Source organism: Rhineura floridana, chromosome 3 (assembly GCF_030035675.1).
Source record: "Rhineura floridana isolate rRhiFlo1 chromosome 3, rRhiFlo1.hap2, whole genome shotgun sequence".
Taxonomy (NCBI): domain Eukaryota; kingdom Metazoa; phylum Chordata; class Lepidosauria; order Squamata; family Rhineuridae; genus Rhineura; species Rhineura floridana.
This window is the reverse complement of record NC_084482.1, coordinates 148,469,883-148,491,253: the sequence shown is the minus strand read 5'-3', so window position 1 is coordinate 148,491,253 and position 21,371 is coordinate 148,469,883. Positions and strand designations below refer to the sequence as shown.

The 21,371-nt window shown below is 41.1% G+C and overlaps 2 protein-coding genes across 9 annotated transcripts in view; both read left to right on the top strand.

The window, feature by feature from the left end:
* The window catches only part of ARHGEF3 (Rho guanine nucleotide exchange factor 3), a 281,832-nt gene that overhangs the window by 78,448 nt on the left and 182,013 nt on the right, over positions 1-21,371 (top strand). Inside the window, exon 1 of one of the 6 annotated variants that reach the window (XM_061618287.1) lies at positions 9,990-10,076. The exons of the other annotated variants lie outside the window; for them this stretch is intronic. Within the exon in view, the coding sequence (XP_061474271.1) occupies positions 10,044-10,076 (33 nt within the window). The 5' untranslated portion in view covers positions 9,990-10,043. Of the gene's footprint in view, positions 1-9,989; positions 10,077-21,371 lie in introns of those variants that run through there. 6 annotated transcript variants of the gene reach the window in all.
* Positions 1-21,371, top strand: part of LOC133380625 (serine/threonine-protein kinase pim-1-like) — a 148,936-nt gene that overhangs the window by 78,459 nt on the left and 49,106 nt on the right. The gene's annotated exons all lie outside the window — the stretch shown is intronic.

Genomic DNA, 21,371 nt, shown 5'->3' with positions numbered 1-21,371 from the left:
CTGTGATAAAAATGAATGTATTACCGAGAATGATGTTTTTGTTTCAAACAATACCTGTAATATCCTCTGATTTACCTTTTAAACAATGGCAAAAAGATATCTCTAAATTTGTATGGCAAGGAAAAAAACCAAGAGTTAAATTTAAATTACTACAAGACGCCAAAGAAAGAGGAGGACTGGGATTACCAAATCTGAGACTTTATTTTGCTGCCTGCTGTTTAGTCTGGATAAAGGAATGGATTTTATTGAGGAATAAAAGACTATTGGATTTGGAGGGCCATAACCTGAAGTGGGGATGGCATGGATATCTATGGTATGACAAAGTAAAAGTAAATGTAGACTTTAATAATCATTTTATAAGACGTCCTCTGTTGAAAATATGGAATAGATATAAACCAAGGTTCTATTCGAAAATACCATTATGTGTCTCAAGTCAAGAAGCGTTTTACAGAAGAGAAATGGCTGGAAAAGAGAAATGGTTAACTTATCAAGAACTATTAGAAAATGTACATGGAGAATATATAATGAAAGAGAGAGAACAACTGATAAAGGAAGGATATAGTTGCGGTCGATGGGTGAAATAATACGCAGACAACAGCAGCTATGGTTGAATAAAGGGCCACTTTATTAAATTATAAACAAGAACGTTTAAAGCGACCTGCAGAGGTGAAACCTAAGTGCGGGAACTAACTATAGGCAAGCAGCTTGCCCTACAGCTCTCGGGCGAACAGCCCCTGCTGGGGCAAATGGCAAGCCCTCTTTTGCTTACCCCTTGCCCCGGCCACACCTTGTAGGTGAGTAGGGAGGCCTTCCCACGTCACCACCCCCCGGGGCCGTAGAACCCTCAGGTGGATGAGGTAAGTTGGCCCCAAAAGCAGTCCATATCCTGCCCTCGGGCTGTATAACCCTGAGAGACAGGCCTCCGGAACCACCAATCACCTTGAAAGGTGCCTAAGGGGGCCACCTAGCTGTCATTACCTATTTCCCCTCCCGCACTTTACCGAATCCGTGTCCAAAATATGTCCACGTTAATAATTTGATTTGAACCAAATTAGCCAAATTAGCCAAAATACAGCCTATTAATCACGACACCCTATAACCCAGTTCCCTCCATCCCCCAAAGTGTGGAGCAGGCAAAAAACCTGCCCGCCAACAAGGGTGGGCAGGATAAAAATTCCTACTCAGCCCTGAAGCGACCATGGTCACACTGTAAAAGAGGGAGGGCGGGACGGGCGTCGCGAGCCAAGAGGAAGTCGGAGGGGGCTGAGCGGGCTTAAATAGGCCCGTAGCTCCGCCCCCTCTGTGCGGAATGTTGCGCGTCATCCCAATGCGACGCGCGACGTTCCCTTCTTCAAAATGGCTACTGCGACTTCACCCTCGGCCGCAACTGTGCTACTGCTCCCCAGAGCTTCGCGCAGGTAAGCGAAGCTGCATGTGCGGTCGATGGGTGAAATAATACGCAGACAACAGCAGCTATGGTTGAATAAAGGGCCACTTTATTAAATTATAAACAAGAACGTTTAAAGCGACCTGCAGAGGTGAAACCTAAGTGCGGGAACTAACTATAGGCAAGCAGCTTGCCCTACAGCTCTCGGGCAACCAGCCCCTGCTGGGGCAAATGGCAAGCCCCCTTTTGCTTACCCCTTGCCCCGGCCACACCTTGTAGGTGAGTAGGGAGGCCTTCCCACGTCACCACCCCCTGGGGCCGTAGAACCCTCAGGTGGATGAGGTAAGTTGGCCCCAAAAGCAGTCCATATCCTGCCCTCGGGCCGTATAACCCTGAGAGACAGGCCTCCGGAACCACCAATCACCTTGAAAGGTGCCTAAGGGGGCCACCTAGCTGTCATTACCTATTTCCCCTCCCGCACTTTACCACCACAAAAAGGGGACAAATCTCTATTTAGTCCCCTTTTCCCCACTGCGTAGAAGAACTTCCAGCAGACTCCTCTGCAGGTCTTGCAAAAAGATGTCATTCCCTGTGTCTGACAGTTGAACGCCATCGGCCCTTTAGAGTTCAACCCTAGAATGCTGTATAAGCGGATGCGGAATGGGCAACCCACCATCCCCAAGAAGCGCCAACCGAATCTGTCGGTTGACCCTCTTACATGCCCAGTCTATCCTCCTGGGGTCCCAAACTCCACGCCATTCCCTGCATGGCAGTATGCCTGACCAAAGCAGACAAACTGAAGGCCAATGCTGCCTTATAACGCGCATGTCGCTACATGCTTGAATAGTAAGGGCCCTGCCCTTCAGTAAACCCAGGTCATTACCTCCCAGGTGAATGACCAAAATGTGCGGAACGTCACGCGCTAACCCTTGCCGGAACAGGGTGGGTAGGAGCCCATCCCAGCACATCCCTTGCCAGCCAAGCCATTGTACAGTAGCTTGTTGACTGAGCCCCAGCTGCGAGCCCATCCGAGACGACGCGGCCCTACGGCCCGCCCAGAAAATCATGCTGTGGCCGCAGATTAGGATGCGCATCCGCTCTGTCCCCCTCCAGCAACCTGCCAAAACAAGGCAACACCATTAGGCTTCCGTATTACCATGCCCCCTCATGGGGCGGACATAACTCCTGTAGGCCCCAGAAGCCCACCTTCCAACAGCTTGCAGCCTGGCTCGTGGAAAACCCAGCCCCGCTGCCGTGGAAGCCGCTCCAATTCTAAAAGAGTGGGTCCCGAAACATGATGGGTCTATTCCTAATCTGTGTAGGGCCTTCTTCGTAAGTGCCCAAAATTGATATTTAGTGAGGGGATCACCATTCCTGTGAACAAATAAATATCCACTCACTGCTCCTCTAGCTGTCATAAATGTTTGCAGGGCCATCACTGGGCAAATGTGTGGCAAGGGGGAGGGAGCTAAAATAACAGTCCGTCCCCTACCCCTTTGGTCAGTCTTAGACCTACGTAATGTAAGGTAAGCGCTGCCTGCTTTCATATTGATATCTGACATTAAGAGGGCGCGCTGTGACTGGTCCATCTTAGACCCAGCCACTACTTCTCCAATCTGAAATGCCCCAAAAATCATGTAAGGGACACTGCTTGAAATAGCTGTATTTCATAGGTGGAAGAACATACAGCTGATCATTGGCTCATGAGTTTCTCCAAAAGCTCTGGAGATATAGGACGGTGGTGATCGGGGCAGCTGGGGGCTCCCTAGCCCACCCAGCCAACATGCACCGGACCCTAAAATCCATGGAATGATCTCGAAAACCCTGTGCCTTAGCTAGAAGTGGAAAAACTCCAGGATCCTAATCTGCAACAGTTAAAGCATGTCCCTGTGCAGCTTGCAGCCCTGGGCCACAGAGTCAATCTTGATACCCAGAAGGTGAACACTGGCACAGAGCCAATCTTGATACCCAGAAAGGTGAACACTGGGGCAGGATCCTCCATATTCCCAGTTTTCAAGGGAACCCCCAGTTACATATCCATACTATAAGCTGTGACCTCAGGTGCTAACATGCACCCCAAAATCTGCTCTACCGATGAACAGCCCATCATACAGATAGTGCCCCACTGTTTCTGAGTCCACTTGTCTCCTGACTGCCCCCTACCAGAAGGATCTGAAGCACTCCATGCGAGAATTATAGCAGTCCATAGGCAATGCTCTGCCACCTGTGCGCACCATGTTAAATGAAGCATAGAGCACAGGTCCTAGACTATCAGGTATGAACCCGTTACTGCCTGACCCCTTAAATAAGACTGGTTGTGAATCAGGCGTAATTTGCCCACTGCCTTTTAAGGCCCTACCTGACTGGGGTGGCCAGGAAGGGGCCAAGAACTCTGCCCGACTGTACATCTTTACACTTTGTCCCTGGCAATTACCGCCATAACTAAAACAGATTGAAGATTGTAGGCCATGAAGGCCAGCCGGGAGTTGGAAGCCATGACTGCCCCCCCCCAGAAGGAGTTGCAGCACTCCATATGAGAAATATAGCAGTCCATAGATAATGCTCTACCACATAAAAATGCATAAGGCATCTCTATCACAGGCGCGCACCATGTTGAATGAAGTGCAGCGCACTATCCCAGGCTATCCAGTATAAACCCATCACTGCCTGACCCCTTAAACAGGACTGGTGGTGAATCAGGTGTAATATGCCCTCTGCATCCTAGGGCCATAACTACGACAGATTTAAGACTGTATGCCCTGAAGGCCAGCCGGGAGTTGGAATCTGGGATCAGGAAACCAAAAGAAAAACACCATAACACAGACAAACCTCCCTTTAAACCGGGTAGCCAGTAAGCGAAGTTCGTAGTACCTCAAATCTAACTGGGGAGGGACACATGTCCCTGAGCAGCTTAAGCTGGAGGCTTCCTCTTACCCTCTTGAAGGCCTCCGGACTAATATTTCACTGCTGCGCATATCCTTCTGCAAAGAAAGGGAGTAAATCATTTATGAGTAAGTACACTTTACCAGCTACTATTCCATGGCAGCTAATCCAGTTCCCCTAAAGCACAGAGACTGAGGATATGCTGCTGTCACCAATATTTGGACCCACTGCAGCTTTCTCCTAGTGGGTTTCCAAACAACCATAATAATAAATGTTCAAATGAAAAATGTGCATGCTACATTGATTTCAAGTAACTGATATCAAAATAGAAGTGCCAATATAAAAGTTGCATGCTATATATGACTACAGGTAAATGATATCAGAAATCCTAACAAAGAAGGTTGTTGTTGTTGTTGTTACAAAATCATCAGGAAAGGGTGAAGAGTCTGCCTGGAACTTAAAAGGCAGCTTCTGTGTCAACAACAATCTAAACTCCTGTCAAGGTACCCCTGCTTTAGTAAAGTCTAAGATCCTGGAATTAGGATAAGAGCCTTATAAGCAGTCTGGCTGTCCTTTTTATTCCTATCCTCCCATCAAGCCACATTATAATCTGCTAGACCTTCAATTCCATGCAGAAGTTTGCATGTCCTTCTTTAGTACAACAAATGCCATATGCTTTGTTTTTGATACAAGACTAAATTCAAATAAATGCAACTTCTGTCTCACAGGTAACAATTAGCGTGTCACTGACACTTGAAAAAGTATCACTGTCAACTAAGTTATGGTGATTTAGACATTTTCTAGCAAAACCTTGTCATCTGTGCACACCACTAGTATCTAAATAGGACAGGCACAAAGTCCCAGAAGGCTCACCCAGCCCCACCGAGGCCACCATATATTGTAATGATAATAGAATTAATTACCTCAACCTAATATATTCCTGGGCCTAGCAAGAATTTGGAAGCTTAGCCAAGTGCTCCGTATCCCCCAACAGCCACCATGTAATAAATTAATAGAATAAAGTACCTGCAACCTAATATAGGCCCAGGTCTAGGAAAAAAACTGTAAGCCTAATCAAAGAGCCCCGCACAATTGCCAATAGAGGCTGCCAGGGCCTCACCCACATCCCTCACTGTGTTGCGCCCCCTACCTAGGCTGAACTCACACCCAGCCTTGGCAGTCAAAGGGGGAAATAGGGCCTGTGTTGGCAGGCTCGAAAAGCCTGTGCAGCTGTCTTACTGGCTTGTTGTAAAAAGTGTGAAGTGTGAAGAATCATGTTATAACACAGCCTCCTCCCATAATTTGCTCTGAGCCTGCAGTAACTGGCCCAAGGTCACCCATTGCGCCTCACAGCAGTTGGGGAGACTCGAACCCTGGTCTCCTGGGTCGCAGTCCAACACCCTAACCACTACACTAAACCACCTTTTCTCCCACAATCTGCCCTGGGCTAAGGGTGTGTGTGTGGTTTTAAATGCCCAAAGGCCTAGGCAGCAAGGGGGTGCCAAATACATATATAGCATGTTTATTAACTTGATATGTTTATTGTATTTTACTTTATTTATAAATGTGTTTCTTTCTTTTACCATTATCAGCCCAGATGCTTCCTGCCCGCTAGGCCCTTTTAACGAGGCCTGCTGGCTAGGTACATGCCCCTTTTGGCCCAACTCTCTCCTTCTTAGGAGGCATTGGGCTCATATCTATTTATCATTAATTATTTAATATTTAATGTAAATGTTCAATATATCTAAGTGGTACTCTTCTATTACCTTCATCCCTTTCCCCTTTTATGGGGGGGGGGAGAAATCGGCAACCCACAGGGATGCATCTCTCTCTCTCTCTCTCTCTCTCTCCATCCATCTATCTATCCCTTTAACTGCCTAAATATACTTGCGTAATATTTAAATGTATGTGGTTGTAATCCTTGTTTAACATCCACTCCCTCCTCCCTGTGTAGGGGGGAGGATGTTTGTGTAATCTTGCTTAACTTGGCCAGGCCTCACCACCAGGCCACCTGCAGCCACGCAGCAGCATTAACAGTCGTTGCCCTCATGGCTGCCACCTTAAATGGGCTGATCAGGCCCAAGCATCGACCATGCGGCCAGAAAATGGCCACCGCTCTCTGTCCCTCGCTGTTCAGTAGCTCCGTCTGTCCCACACCGTCATTCTTCCTCTCTTCGTCGTCGCGAGCCAAGAGGAAGTCGGAGGGGGCTGAGTGGGCTTAAATAGGCCCGTAGCTCCGCCCCCTCCGTGCGGAATGTCGTGCGTCATCCCAATGCGACGCGCGACATTCCCTTCTTCAAAATGGCTACTGCGACTTCACCCTCGGCCGCAACTGTGCTACCGCTCCCCAGAGCTTCGCGCAGGTAAGCAAAGCTGCATTTCTCAATGGTTTGCCTATTTACAGTTGTTAGAAAGATATAAAATGGACAAGAAAATGTATGGGTTTGAAATAAGTAAATCTGATTTTGAAATAGGTTTGTGTACAAATGATGAAAATATAATTGCGAAAATGTATAAACTCTTACTGAAAATGGATATGGAGGAAGAACAAGTAAAAGAGTGTATGGTAAAGTGGGCAAAAATTTTTGGTTATAACATACAATGGATCAATGGGAAAATATGTGGAAAAAAGGCTTGAGATTTACATTATGCTATAATCTTAAAGAAAATTTCTATAAAATGATGTACCGTTGGTACATGACTCCAGAAAAGTTGTCAAAAATGTATAGTAATGTTTCTAATGTTTGTTGGAAATGTAAACAACAAGAAGGATCATTTTATCATATGTGGTGGCTGTGTAAAAAGGCAAAATCATTTTGGGCACAGATAGGTAGGATGATGCAAAAAATTCTAAAGATAAATATTCAGTCAAAACCAGAATTTTTTTTATTGGGTTTTATGGATAAACAAATAGAAAAGAAATATGGAAGAATAATATTATATATGATTACGGCAGCAAGATTATTATATGCACAAAAGTGGAAAATGGAATCAACACCAACAACGGAAGAATGGCTATTGAAATTAATGGACTTAGTAGAGATGGATAAATTGACATGTCTACTTAGAGAAAAATCGACAGACACATTTCTTAAGGAATGGAAGCCTCTCTTAGACTTTTTGTTGAAAGATCAAAACAAAATGATGATATTGGGATTTGACGATTAACTAAGATAGCCTATGGAGAAAAGTGATCCTGTATGTATATATTAAGGGACAGGTTTGATGTATATTATATACTTATAGCTGATCTGTGACAAATCGGAAGTCAACTATTTTATTTTTATTTTTTTTGTTGTATTGTTATGTTTTTTTACTTTGTTTTGTTTGTCTTTTGAAAAATTTGAATAAAAATTATTAAAAAAAAAAAGAAAACCATAATTTAACTTGATGGGAATGAGCAGGGTAAGGCACAAAAAGCCTTGGACTTGTACATTCTCCCTCCTGTATGGGTGGAAGGAACAATTTGGAAGTTTCTGCTTTTGCTTAGCATAGTCGGTTGCATCATCTGAACTGAGAGAGATCGTGACTATAGTTTGTTGGAACAAGCCACCTTGGAACTGTGGGAGAGTGAAAGAAAGCATGTGAGACCGAAAATTATTCTGGCTTATTCATGTCACATTAAACTGTGGCTTGAACATGATTGTGAATGCAGCCAGTGTTTTAGCAGCTGCTAATTCTGAATCATTGGGGATCATTTGAATCCATTCTGACATACACTGGACTAAAGATGATTTGAAGTGGTGTGTCATGTGCACATGTGTCTGATAAAGTTGCATCTCTCTGTGTGGTAGTACTGTACTTGGAAAGCTCATTGGCAGTATATTTAAACCTTCCACACTGTGACCCATGGAAGGCCTATGTGGAAGAAGAAATATCTGACCAAGCATGGCCATATTGACTGGTGTTGCTTCCCAACAGAAGTTGAGTGTGGCAGCCTGTTTTTGGCCTGCTTTTCTTGCACAAATTGCTACCAAGAAGTGGCACCTCTCAGAATAGTTAACCAAGTCAGATACTACGTTTTCCACATGGGAGCATCCACAGTGATGTTCTGTATAGTGGAGGGGTTTTAGAGTGCTTGATATGGCTCTGAGATAGGTTTGTGTGTTAACTGTGAAAAACAAGAAAATAAAGCATAGAATGTTTCTTTCTCTGCAGCAGATAAGTGATCATATAATATTGTTCATTAGTTCAGTTAGTTCAATTAGAAGGTTAGTTCTAAGATAAGGTTAGTTTAATTTAACTCAACACAATCCTATATATGTCTACTCAGAAGTAAGCCCTAGTAAGTTCAGTGGGGTTTACTCACAGAAAAGTGGGTATAGGATTGCAGTGTTGGTTCAGTTTAGGCCATGCTGTGTGGGCTGTTTTAAGCAAACTTGAACAGATGTACAAATTTACCACTACCACATTTGTTAAAGGTCGCACTTCTTTATTTATCTATTTTATTTATTTATTTATTATTTGGTTTATATCCCACCTTTCCTCCCATCAGGAGCCTCACCTAGTCACTTTATGACAAATAACTGTTGTGTATTATACTTTTTTTTTAAAGGATTGGATAAGTGGGAGAAGGGGAAATGTTGGAAGGCTAATACCTAAGGAGGCATTGGCCGTGGAGTGTCAGAATTCTTTTGCAGTGCTGCTTGCTCTGACACAAGTGTACTGCTTAAGGCCAAACTGAATTGCATTTTTCCATCTAACATACAATATGCATTGCAAAAAAATAAAAATAAAAACACAACTCTATATACTGAGGGGCTGATACTTAACAGGATCAGAGCAAGTGTGAAGGAGGAATAACCTTTTCCCTCTATTGCTTCCATCCTGAGGAAAAACACCTGTCTCCAAACATTTGAGGACATGAGAAACACATTCCTGATAGCTCAGCTAGCGCAAATTCAAAGATGCTCATATGTTAGTGTATAATGATAATTGCCAAAGTATATAAAAATATTATCTCTCACTGTTTTTGTTTACATGAAGTCAGCTCATAAAAGAGTTTGTAATCAGGATTAAATGTGTTCACTTGACTACCAGGAAACTACATCAAAAAAATAAATGTTACCAGGAAAGAACTGAATTGCCTATTGTGTTTTAAATACCCACAACTGTCAGTATCTATTACAGAAAATAACAATTTTTAATGAGAACATGAACAATTTAAAATAGCTTTAACTAAGATTCCATTAAGAGTTGCTCCTGCTTATGTGTCTCCGGAAATGGAGCATTTTTATGATTCAGTTTTATGTTCAGTCAGTTTTGTAGGAGTATGTTACCATTAGAGGCAGGGGTAGTAATTGTCTAGGTTCTTTATGGTATGGAAAAAGCTTACAATTCATTGTTAAAAGCAAATTATCTCATTGTATGTATTGAAAACTTAAGGCTATAATAGATCTGTATTTTCAATGCAAATTACAGGCAAGAATAGCTTTATTTTTTAATTTTTACTTTTGAACCCAAAAGATACAGGTTGTTTCTTGCATCTCTTTAGCTACTGCTTTCCTGTAGTTGTTTGGTATATTTAGATATATTAAGCAAATGAGAAACTCACAAGGTATAGATAGCTGTGTATCGCTCAGTCTTTCACTTCTAACAGATAACTCTTTGCCACTTCCTGTCATGAAGTACGGCTATGCAGGGAGGAGTTCCTGCTAAAAGAAACTAAAGGTGAAATGTGGGGGCTTGCTGTGAGGTACAGATAGCTGTACGGATTACCCTGTGGATTATTCACCTGTGAAATCTAGATGTGGTTGTATGTATACGGTACCTCATGGGCTGGTGTTGCTTTTTTGTGTTCCATCAGGTAAGTTTAGGCTGTGTGTGCACGTGTGTGGTTTTTGCTTGTGTGTTTTGTGTGGTGCCTTTTTTATAGGTATATTCTTTTTCATAAAAATACAGCCAGTCTTCTTGAAAGTGGAATCCAGAATAGTTAAGATACAGGACAATTTCTCCCCCTGAAGTCCTTCAGTTACTGTAATCCTCTTCAGAGGCATAGTGCACTTTTGAATGATGTTCATTAGCTGGATGATAATCATATTTTTAAAGCAATAACAATATTGTGCAGTCGCTGACAGCATTGCTAGTTCATAATCTGTCAAGTGTTCTTTCTCTCTGATAGTATGAGAGTATAAGGCTGTGAACGCACTAGTTACCTACCCCAAAGGGTTTCCATTAGCCATACCTGGAGGGGGAACAGGATAGTCTGTCTATCATTTGCGAAATCTCTTTGAAGTGAATTTTTAAAAATCCACTCAAGCTGATCCCACCAGGTTTTACAGTAAGAAGGGACTGGCAGAACAGTAAATGTGTTCCTATCCTAATACTTGTATAATATCTGTTTGAATAATAATGTGCTGTTGTTCACCACACCCTCCGCATCTGACAGGCCAGACATTTTTTTTGAAAAGGTTCCTTTTCCTATGAAGCTGATTTATCTTAGTGTACTGTTGCTGCTATTAATTGTACAAGCTGAGTTTTTAAACTGAATTATTCTGCTTGAGGTTTTTATTAATTGATCTTTGTATTTATGTTCTTTTTGGAAACCACTTTGAGGACCCACGGGCTGAAAAGCAGGTTAAAAAAACCAAATCTACATAAAGAAATGAAACTAAGTTTTCACATTGGTAAAGAGAAGTTTATTTTACTTGCATTCCCAAAAGCCAAACTGGCTGCTATTTATTGTACAAAATAGTTTTTATTCAAATTCCATGTTTCCAAGTAGACTTCTTTTTACAGGCAATTTTCCTGATAATTTATCATGGAAATTTTATTACAGTAATAATATTCTAAAGTGGTTAAGTTTATGTTGCAAAGGCGTCATTCATAGATTCTTAAGCATACGTTTCAGAATGGTATGAAAATAGAGTATATATTTTCTTAGATATAAAGATGCTCAAGAAATAATATTGCTGCTAATGATTACTTAGGAGTACATTTCCTGTCTTTTCTTTTACTGATGTTAACTAATTCTGTGGCTTTGTTGTTATGTGCCTTCAAGTTGATTATGACTTATGGCAACCCTATGAATCAGCAACCTTCTGTAGCATCTGTTCAGATCTTGTAAGTTCAGGCCTGTGGCTTCCTTTATGGAATCAATCCATCTCTTGTTTGGCCTTCCTCTTTTTCTACTCCTCTTTTTCCCCAGCTTTATTGTCTTTTCTAATGAAACATGTCTTCTTATTATGTGTCCAAAGTATAATAACAACAGTTTCATCATTTCAGCTTCTAATGATAGTTCTGGTTTAATTTGTTCTTATTTGTCTTTTTCACGGTCCATGGTATTTGCAAAGCTCTCCTCCAACACCACATTTCAAATGAGTTAATGTTTCTCTTATCTACTTTTTTCACTGACCAACTTTCACATCCATACATAGAGATCAGGAATACCATCGTCTGAATGATCCTGACTTTAGTGTTCAGTGATACATCTTTGCATTTGAGGACCTTTTCTAGTTCTCTCATAGCTGCCCTCCCCAGCCTAGCCTTCTTTTAATTTCTTGACTATTGTCTCCATTTTGGTTAATTACTGTGCCAAGGTATTGATAATCCTTGACAGGGTCAATGTCCTCATTGTCAACATTAAAGTTACATAAATTTTCTGTTGTCATTACTTTAGTCTCCTTGACATTCAGCTGTAGTCCTGCTTTTGTGCTTTCCTCTAACTTTCATCAGCATTCTTTTCAAATCATTACTGGTTTCTGCTAGTAGTATTGTCTGCATATCTTAAATTTCTCCCTCCAGTTTTCACACCTCCTTCATCTTGGCCCAATCCTGCTTTCAGTATGATATGTCCTGCGTATAGATTAAACAAATAGGGTGATAAAATACCCCGTCTCACACCCTTTCCAATGGGAAACCAATCGGTTTCTCCATATTCTTTCCTTACAGTAGCCTCTTGTCCAGAGTATAAGTTGCACATCAGGACAGTTAGATGCTGTGGCACCCCCATTTCTTTTAAAGCATTCCATAGTTTTTCATGATTTATACCATCAAAGGCTTTGCTGTAATCTACAAAGCACAGGATGATTTTCTTCTGCAATTCCTTGGTCCATTCCATTATCCAACATATGTTTGCGATATGATCTCTTGTGCCTCTTCCTTTTCTAAATCCAGCTTGGACATCTGGCATTTCTCGCTCCATATATGGTAGGAGCCTTTGTTGTAGAACCTTGAGCATTACTTTACTTGCATGGAATACTAAGCCAATAGTTTGATAATTACTGCATTCCCTGGGATCCCTTTGTTTGGAATTGGGATGTATATTGAACACTCCCAGTCTGTGGGCCATTGTTTAGTTTTCCATATTTCTTGACATTTTTTTTCAAAATTTGGACAGATTCAGTCTCAGTAATTTGTAGCAATTCCATTGGTATGCCATCTGTTCCTGGTGATTTGTTTTTTCCAAGTATTTTAAGAGCAGCTTTTACCTCACATTCTAAAATTCCTGGTTCTTCATGACACAGTTCTTCTGTGAATGAATCTCTCATCCTTGCATCTCTTTTATAGAGTTCTTTAGTGTATTGCGTCCATCTTCCTTTTATTTCATTTCAGTCAGTCAGTGTGTTCCCCTGTTGATTATTCAACATCCCTACTCTCGGTTTAAATTTCCTTTTAATTTCTCGAATGTTTTGGAATAGGGCTCTTGCTCTACCTTTTTTGTTGTCCTGTTCTGTTTCTATACAGTAACTATTGTAATAGTTCTCTTTGTCCCTATATACTAGTCGCTATATTGTTGTATTTAGGGTTCTGACCGTGTTTCTGTCTTCTTTTGCTTTTGCTTTCCTTCTCTCTTTAACCATTTTAAGAGTTTCTTCAGTCATCCATTGAGGTCTTTCTCTCTTTTTAACTAGAGGTGTTGTCTTTTGCATTCTTCCCTGATAATGTCTCTGATTTCACTCCATAGTTCTTCTGGTTCTCTATCCTCAAATCTGTTCCTTATTTGATCTTTATATTCTTCTGGGATGTTATTTAAATTATATTTTGGCATTATGATTGCTTTGTTCTTCTTCTTTAGCTTTACTCTGATTTTCGATATGACCAGTTCATGATCTGTGCTGCAGTCTGCTCCTGGTCTTGTTTTTGCTGAAAGTATGGAACTTCTCCATCTTCTGCCAATTATATAATCAATTTGATTCCTATATTGATCATTTGGTGATGTCCACGTGTACAGTCATCTTTTCAGTTGCTCAAAAAATGTGTTTGCAAATTATTGGCTTCAACAAGGGAAAGAAAATAATAGATCAGTTACTGTCCTATAGTCAGAGCTTGGACATATTTCCTTCAACGTAATTAGTTACTTGTAATGCATTACTTTTTTGAGGAACAAGTAATTCCTTTACATTTTAACTGTATTAGAACTAGGAGTAATTTTATTACTTTTGTAGAATAATTGTAACATTTCCAGCATTACATTTGGGCATTACTTGGGGGGGGAAGTAGGGGAAATCTTCTGCTCCTCTGATTTATGGATGGAAATCATGTACCTCAAACTGGACTTCTGTGCAGCTTCGCTCTTCCCTCATGCTCTGTGGGTGGGTAGGAGGTGCAAGGGAGGAGGTGGAGAATAAGATGGGGTGGAGTGGGGAAAACAATTGTTTTAAAAACAATTTAATGGTGGTGGTGAAGAATGAAGTGGAGGGAAAAAGGAGCCAGAGGGCAAGAACATGGATAAAGGAGAAGGAGGCAGCAGCAGAATGGAGATAAAGAACTGTGTAGGTGAAAGATGACAACGTACGTTTGTGTGTGCGTGTTTGCACTTGGCACACAAAGTAGCCTCCATCACCCTCTCTGGCTCCTGTGCTGCATTTGCAGTATTTTAACTTTTTTGCATCTTAGGGGACAATGTTTGCTTGAGTGAGTGTCCCTTAGCTGGTGGCAGGGCAGGGTCTAGGAGGTGGTTAAGTGAGAGAGATTATGTTTGCTGGCTGAGTGGGGGGGGTGGCACTTGGTTTGCCATGCAAAGAGAATTGAGTAGTGGCCTCTGCCTCCCTCCCCACCTCCCTTACCAGCGGAGAGACCACCATTGCTATCTTATGGATAAAAAGAATTACTGTATATTCCGGCGTATAAGATGGCTTTTTAACCCTGGAAAATCTTCTCCAAAGTCGGGGGTCGTCTTATACGCCGGGTGTCATCTTATTAGGGTTGCCATATTGCCCGGATAGCTGGGTTTTATCCAGATTCTAAGCATGCCACCCGGCGCCCGGCTAGCCCCTTAGGTGGCCCGGATTCTCAGCTTTCATTTAAAAAAAATTAAGTTTCTAGGTGGTGCGGTTCTCGAGATATATATAAAAACGTCAGGCACCCCCCCCGGTTAAATCTTTTTTTAAACTACTGTATAGCACTTCGTAGCTTTAACCCCGCCCGTTCAGGATTTCAGCCAATCAGTGAAGTGTTTGTTTGGTGGCAGTGTCTGCAAAACTTCATTGCGAGGCCAGAAAATGGTGGTTTCCCCTCCTGTTTATCTGAAATCTCATAAATTTGGTAGGTATATACATTTCAGTTTTTCCCCCTGTTGTGTGTAGGAGTCAGATCCTGGGCAGTGTTTTGAAAACCTTCCCAATAGTTGCTTTTGGGGGTAAAAACAGTGCTAATCCCATATGTCCAGAGTAAATCCTATTGAATTCAGTAGGAATTACTTTTGAGTAGACATGATTATGAATGTGCTGAAAATCAATGGGACTTTGGAGTGAATGTAAAAAAGAATTGTGTTTGTGTTCTCTTTCTGCCCCCCCCAGTCCTATTTTAAAGCAAGTAGGCGGGGCTTACTTAGGTATTGCAGTTTTTATTCTGTAGGAAAGTAATACTGATTTTTAAAAAACTAATACTGATTTTTCTGCAATGACCAATTGGTTTGACAATAAACTATTATATGGGCTGTATGTATTTATACATCTGCAGTGTGTGCGTGTGTGTATGGAGTCTTTCCAACACCCCTGTGAGGTAGGGTTGGAAACCAAGGCAGCTCACAACAAGAAATAAAGCCATTTAAAATCCAATAACCATAAAAACAAGTATAAACAGTTGCAAAACAGTGTAAAGTGGCATGATTTGGAATTTTGGGTTGTGTGAATGAAGTTGCTTATCACTTGAGGTTGCATTTCTGTCCCTGTTTGAGTAAGCCCCATTGAATACGCTGAGACTTGCTTCTGAATAAATAAATTTAGGATTGCACTATAAATATCTTTACAGTTTGTGTAAATAATAAATATATTTGATAGTTATGCTTATATAAATATTTCTTCATTTATCATATTTTTGGTTTTTGGTTAGGAATCCTGACTGGTTGTGAGATGCTTAGTTTTTTGCCTTATAGGAATCTTCTTGTGGTTGGTATGGTATTACATTTAGGAAAGTGTTACTGCCTTCTGTATTTTTTTTTCCTATTTGCATTTCACTTATCTTTAACCTCACTCCGTTACAGCCATAGAAGCAACAGCAGCATATGCAAGATAATTAACTCCCATTAGTGATAAGAACAAGAATTTATAATTATTATTTCAATTAAAACAAGAGGCTTATCAATACTTTGAAGAGGACCAGATATTTATTTTCTTTCTGAGCCCAGGACTGGGTCTTTCATGATGTCCGGTGTGTGTGTGTGTGGGGGGGAGCAGGAGAGTAGTCGATAAGACAGACATCCTGGCATTGATAATCGAATTAGCAAGGTATGTGTGGGGTTGTTGTACACTTCCAGGCTCAGTTTCATTTTGAGTATGGAGGTGGAACCTGTGTAGATGTGGTTATCAAAGGGAGAAGAAATTTTGAGTTAAGCAAAGCTCTGCTTTTATAAAACCTAAGAAACATACAGTACTTTGAATGTCTGAGTGCCTGCACCAGTGGAATACTGGAGGAACTTGTAAAACTTGCTGCAACAGTATTTAGAACTGAGCATGTGGTGTCAAAGACTCCTTTTCCTAACATTTTGGCTTGTTTTTCTCTGATTGTGTATTTTTTATTGTTTTTACTATATTTGTAAGCTGTGCTGAGCTCTGTTTTTAACAGCAAAAGGGCAGGATATAAATTCTCTTAATCAATCAATAAATACTCCATAGTGTTGGAAACTAGAGTCTAGGCATTTAATGTTGCTTTTAAAAAAAAGATTTCTCACATCTTTCCCCAGTTTTTGGTGGTAATTCCTAGGCACAAAAACAAAACAACTGGACAATCCAAATATTAATATTTATAAGTTTATAAGTGACAGTTTTCCTGCTAAGTACCTGCATGTCATAAGCAGGGGTAGTCTTATACGGCGAGTATATCCCAAACTCTATATTTTAACTGGAAAAGTTGGGGGTCGTCTTATACGCCCAGTCGTCTTATACGCCGGAATATACGGTATTCTACTACCTCTGTATGTGTGTTTATTTTTAATGTTGTTTTAGGCTACTTCGATGTGCAGCAGCCAAGGCCAGCACTTTGTAGGCGTTTTTTAAGAAAAGTAACTGAGATGTAATTGTAGTGATTACTTTTGAGAAAAAGTAATCAGTTACTTTCAGATCAGTTGCAATTGCAACGGTAATTACTACTTTTGGGGGGCATGTAATTGTAACTGTAATTTATTCCTTTTTAAAAGTAATCTTCCACGCTCTGCCTATAGTATCCCATTACAGAAATAGTAAGAACATTCTTCAAATCTGGTCCAGAATAATTTGAATGCTACATGAAAGTGAGCCATGGCCTGGTCTGTTCAATGGTCTGTTGACTGTAATAAAATTTGATTAATAGCAAAAGTGACGAATAATCAAGTTATTTGTCAAAATGTATACCTTTCCTTTCTATAAAATATTCAAGGTACTGTATATTAAAACTAGTGATTGACCCAGTCACAGTCGAAAATTGAATAGTCTTCGCTATTTGCACAGTGTGGCAGAAATCTTGATTGTTCCTGCCTTACTGTAGTGAACACTAGAAAGCTGTTTTTCTGTAATTTAGGGGTCACACTTGGCAGCCTCTGAGCTAGATCAGACTTAAGGAGGCTGGCAGATGCAACCCCAAACATCTTTTCTCCAATACCAGCCTTAGATCTCTTAGTGACAAGTGCAGCCATTACTTAAGTTCTTTTTGACAGCTGGACTCAGAAACCCTTATAATGGAAAGGCAGAGGGAGGCAGAGTAGATCATGCATGTTGTTAATTTCTAGCTACCTTGGTATCCACTGTCGCTTTCTGTTTAATACAGAAGCAATCAGGGCTGCTTGTGCCGTTCCAATCACAAATTTCTCTCTCTCATTATCATCTCATTATCAACACACATCCTATCCCAGCCTTTCCCATCTAGTGGGCCACCAGATGTTGTTGGACCACAGCTCCCATCAGCCTCAGCCAGCATTGCCAATGGTCAGGAAAGCTGGGAATTGTGGTCCAACAACATCTGGTGGCCCACTAGTTGGGAAATGCTGTCCTATCCCAAGGAGTGCTATTAAGCATTGGATTTGGTGAGTGGGGATAAAGCCAAGTGGTGATGGATGTGAGGCTTCTCACACTACTTGGCGCTGATCACCCTGATTTACCGGTCAGGGATTTAGTCCCTTGACTCTTTAGGAAAGGGTATGGAATTACAACAGGCACTCAGTGTATGAAATGTCACTTTCTGTGGTGGATCTTGTAACATGTGATGCAAGAGTTTTGTGTGTGTAGCCATTTCTGTGATGGCTTGAAATGTGTGTGTGCTCTCACAAAGAAGGGGAGGGAATACCATGCAACTGTACATATCGAACCCATGTGTTCCAGGAGGAGCATGATGGAGTAGAGGCTGCACCTCCATTTTGGGAATCCTATCCACAGCCTATTGCTTGGGTGACATGTGCAACATATTGTTGTGAATTTGTGGGTTGGAATGGATGATCCCTGTGAGTCCCCTTCCAGCCTCTGATTTGGAATCCTGTGCCTTGGGGGAGGGACTGGCTCTGCTGGCTAGATGAGTTTCTTTTGTTAAGCTAATAGAGTGGCTAGTTTGCTAATGGGTCTTTGAAGTGCCCAGCAACTGGTGCATGGGCCAGGAAGATCATTTTGTCATTGAAACTCTTCAGGAGAGCCTCCCCCCCTTTCCTGGCAGCTAGCAGAAGTTTGTGCTTTGAATGTATTTTAGAGAGTGTCTGGAGAACTGGAGGCAGGCAGAGAGGCTATCCCTCTGCACCATGGCTTTAGGATGCCTCCTGCAACCCAGATGGAAAAGCTGGATATTGGACTGCTAATGCCTTGAATCCTTCCATCCTAAGCTCAGGTTGGAATGTGTGTAAATAAGTAAACCATATTTCATAAAGACACCACAGTCTCCGCTGGCCTTCTTCCCAAAAGAAACCAAACCCTGGATGAGCGCAGGGACCCCTGAAATCTCACCGCTCGGAGATTGGGGAGGCGCGCAACAATATTAACATGTCAGAATATGAAGGTGCTATGGACTTTGAAGAAGCATGAATACAGAGTGAAAGGCACAAACAAGCCAAGTGGAAGGCGCGTCAAATAAATCCTCATCGCAACCGTCTTCCATCTGGAAACCTAGGTCCTCACTGTGGGAGGCTGTGTGGATCTAGGATTGGCCTCCCCAGTCACTTACAGACCCACTGTTAAAGACTTTATTTTGGAAGACAATCTTACTTGGTCATGAGTGATTACCAATGAATGAATGAATGACTAATTTTTGTCCCATTTTTGGACACCAAATGGAGGCTAACAGCAAAAACCACATAACTTATATTAAAGAGCAATACTTTAGTTACAGTAATTAAAAGGACACATTGGAAAAGGAAGTGTAGGCTAGCATTATCATTGGATTTAAGCAACCGATAAAGATTTATGTACAACCACTGGGAGAGGAAATGCAAAAGCTGTATCATAAAGACAATGTAGTTTCCAGTGATGTAGATTGAAACATAGAAAATAGGTTTAAAGCAGAGGACTCTTCCCTTCAGCTCTTCTACCAAGCTAACCACAGAGTAAATGATATCGCCTATCAATTATACACTAAAAAAATCTCTATCATACAAGAGAGCCTTTAAGATTCCACAAGACTTAACAGATTTGTTTTGGCATGAGCATTCATGGACTAGAGCCCACATCATCAGATGTATGAAATGTTATCCTCAGTTGACAGCTGTATGTACATGTGGGCATAGAATACAAAAAATTGTAAACACGGGGCCCAAAAACCTATGAAATGCAAGGTGTATGGAGAATGAGAGCTGCTTTGTACACACATTAACCCTACGATAGTAAGCACTGCCTGAAAACAAGTTACTTATTTTGATGTATCTTTCTGTAATACAAAGGCTGCTGAGAGATGCACCAGAATATTGGTTTATGCACATCCATGTTTCTCTATTCAACAAAAAGCAAAACAAAACAAAAACAAAAAAATAACAGTATATTCTCATTCCTAGTCTTGTGATACTTTGACACTCTCACTCTGTTCTATGGGAGGAGCAAAGCTAACAAGAGACTTTGTTCCCTCTTGCCATGGCTAGCTTGCCAACATGATCAAAAAGTCACTGGAATACCCTAAAGCATAAAGATAATAGTTTGGCATCTGCTTCCTGGCACAATATGTAGAATAAAATTACACACTGAAACTAAACATGTTGAGCTACAATGCCACATTTGTTGAAAGCAACAAAATGTTTGGATGGGGATGCCAATGTTCATCTAGAACAGAAAAGATAACATGAAGTCATCCTCAGTCCCACAGAGGAGCGGAAAATACTTCTTGTAATAGCTCAAAACACAACTGCATTGGGAGGCATGAACAATGCATTCAATGTATTCTGATCCAATCCCTGCCTTTATTTTTTTGTCTATTTTCACACTGATAGGTTGCAATTATCTACACTTATATAGTTAGCTAAATTAATGTCTTTGGTATAAAGCTTGGTAGTTAAAGCACACAAGCTCAAAGCCCTTGACACCTGTGGTTCTCATTGAACTATTTGAGCTTCAATCTAAATTGGATATAAAACTACCAGGACAAGATTAATCTTTTGATCCTTTGCCAGGTTAGTTAAAGAATTTTCCACAGTAGGTGGCAAAATAAAGCCTATTAAAAAAAGTCTTCTGAAATGGACCGCAGCATTTAGAGGTGGTCTCTAATTACACAGCTTGATGCCAATTTTCTTTGTAAAACTGTAACCAGGCTGCACATTGGTGCAATAATTAAAAGTATTCTGTCCTGTATTACTAATGAATGCTTAGGTGGAATAAAACCTTCAAATAGTTAAGGTGAACAAATGTTCTTTAGATGGAACCATAATTACACAAAACAAGATACAAAGAGCTAAATGCATAAGTAATTTATTCAACACATTAACAATGCAATAGTACCTTTGAATCCAAAGATAAAATTAGTCAATTCTTGCTTGGAAACTGTGTAGTCAGCCAAGTCTAAACTTTCCTTTAATCCACCAATGCTTCTGTAATCCACCAATGCTTCTTTGCACGCAACTTTAGTCCCAAAGCAACAGAACAAGCACAGCAAACAACAAACTTACAGTTTGCACCTTGAAGGACATAACCCTGCAATTATAATATTTATAGCGAATACTAGATGTAGAAAAAATAGCTCCCCATCCTCTTCCTAATTAATAATACATATACATGAATTTAGTTTATTTATACAAGGTGATAAGAGCCCAGAAATATTTTTCAGCTCCCCAGCAGAACAAGTTTCAGCTCCTCCTCCTAGCTATCCACTCAGTGACTCTAATCTACTGAGCTAAATCAACACATTTATGGGGTTTACTTTCACAAGAGTCCCAAAGAAGTGGAGTTGGGTGTCATTAACATAATTCACTTCAAATCTCCAGGTGAACTCACTCAGGAGTTTCACATAATATATAGGAAGATGCCTTGCGCTATTAAACACACTAGTCGCCAGAAGAAAGTGTTTCCATTAGCCACACCAGTGTCAAACGCGGGGGTTCACAGAGGCATGCAGCTAATGAACAGATAAGACCAGACCATAAATCTGCCAGGCAGAAGGACCCAGGGGGTCAGCCAGCGTGTTTTACCATTTGAGAAGCACCGAAGGAGGAGACAGAGAAGTCCTTAAGGAAGTCCAAATGTCCAGAAACCAAGAGGTCCAATCAGGCAGGGCAGGGTTCAAGGCA